The 1,063-nt window shown below is 34.2% G+C and overlaps 1 protein-coding gene across 1 annotated transcript; it reads right to left on the bottom strand.

Moving 5' to 3' along the window:
* Window positions 1-102: 102 nt before the first annotated feature.
* Window positions 103-1,003, bottom strand: LOC106477878 (the record flags this gene model as incomplete). The annotated part of the gene is made up of 1 exon (XM_013938398.1): window positions 103-1,003. A coding segment is annotated over exon 1 (901 nt), but the record flags the coding sequence as incomplete, so codon positions are not given.
* Window positions 1,004-1,063: the final 60 nt, after the last annotated feature.

The following is a 1,063-nucleotide window of genomic DNA, read 5'->3' as shown; positions in this document are numbered from 1 at the left end:
GCAGAAGTTCAATTATACACTGACACATTAGTAGATCCTGCAGAAGATCAAGTATACATTGACTCATTAGTAGATCCTGCAGTAGTTTAATTATACACTGACTCATTAGAAGATCCTGAAGTAGTTCAATTATACATTGACTCATTAGTAGATCCTGAAGTAGTTCAATTATATACTGACTCTGTAGTAGACCCTGCCGAAGTTCAATTATACACTGACTCATTAGTAGCTCCTGCAGAAGTTCAATTATACACTGACTCATTAATAGATCCTGCAGTAGTTTAATTATACGCTGACTCATAAGTAGATCCTGAAGTAGTTCAATTATACACTGACTCATTAGTAGACCCTGCCGAAGTTCAATTATACACTGACTCATTAGTAGATTCTTCAGTAGTTCAATTATACATTGACTCATTAGTAGATCCTGAAGTAGTTCAACTATACATTGACTCATTAGTAGATCTTGAAGTAGTTCAATTATACATTGACTCATTAGTAGATCCTGAAGTAGTTCAACTATACATTGACTCATTAGTAGATCCTGAAGTAGTTCAATTATACACTGACTCATTAGTAGATCCTGCAGAAGTTCAATTATACATTGACTCATTAGTAGATCCTTCACTAGTTCAATTATACACCGACTCATTAGTAGATCCTTCAGTAGTTCAATTATACATTGACTCATTAGTAGATCTTGAAGTCGTTCAACTATACATTGACTCATTAGTAGATCCTGAAGTAGTTCAATTATACACTGACTCATTAGTAGATCCTGCAGAAGTTCAATTATACACTGACTCGTTAGTAGATCCTGCAGAATTTCATTTATACACTGACTCATTAGTAGATCTTGAAGTAGTTCAATTATACATTGACTCATTAGTAGATCCTGAAGTAGTTCAACTATACATTGACTCATTAGTAGATCCTGAAGTAGTTCAATTATACACTGACTCATTAGTAGATCCTGCAGAAGTTCAATTATACACTGACTCATTAGTAAACAAAATGTAGAATGACCCTAGCTGTTCGAACTAGATGAGACAACTGTGACCAC

The sequence above is a fragment of the Limulus polyphemus genome, unplaced genomic scaffold, assembly GCF_000517525.1.
Source record: "Limulus polyphemus unplaced genomic scaffold, Limulus_polyphemus-2.1.2 Scaffold89428, whole genome shotgun sequence".
Taxonomy (NCBI): Eukaryota; Metazoa; Arthropoda; class Merostomata; order Xiphosura; family Limulidae; genus Limulus; species Limulus polyphemus.
Note: the sequence above shows the minus strand (reverse complement) of the source record. Positions and strands in the feature narration are given on the sequence as shown.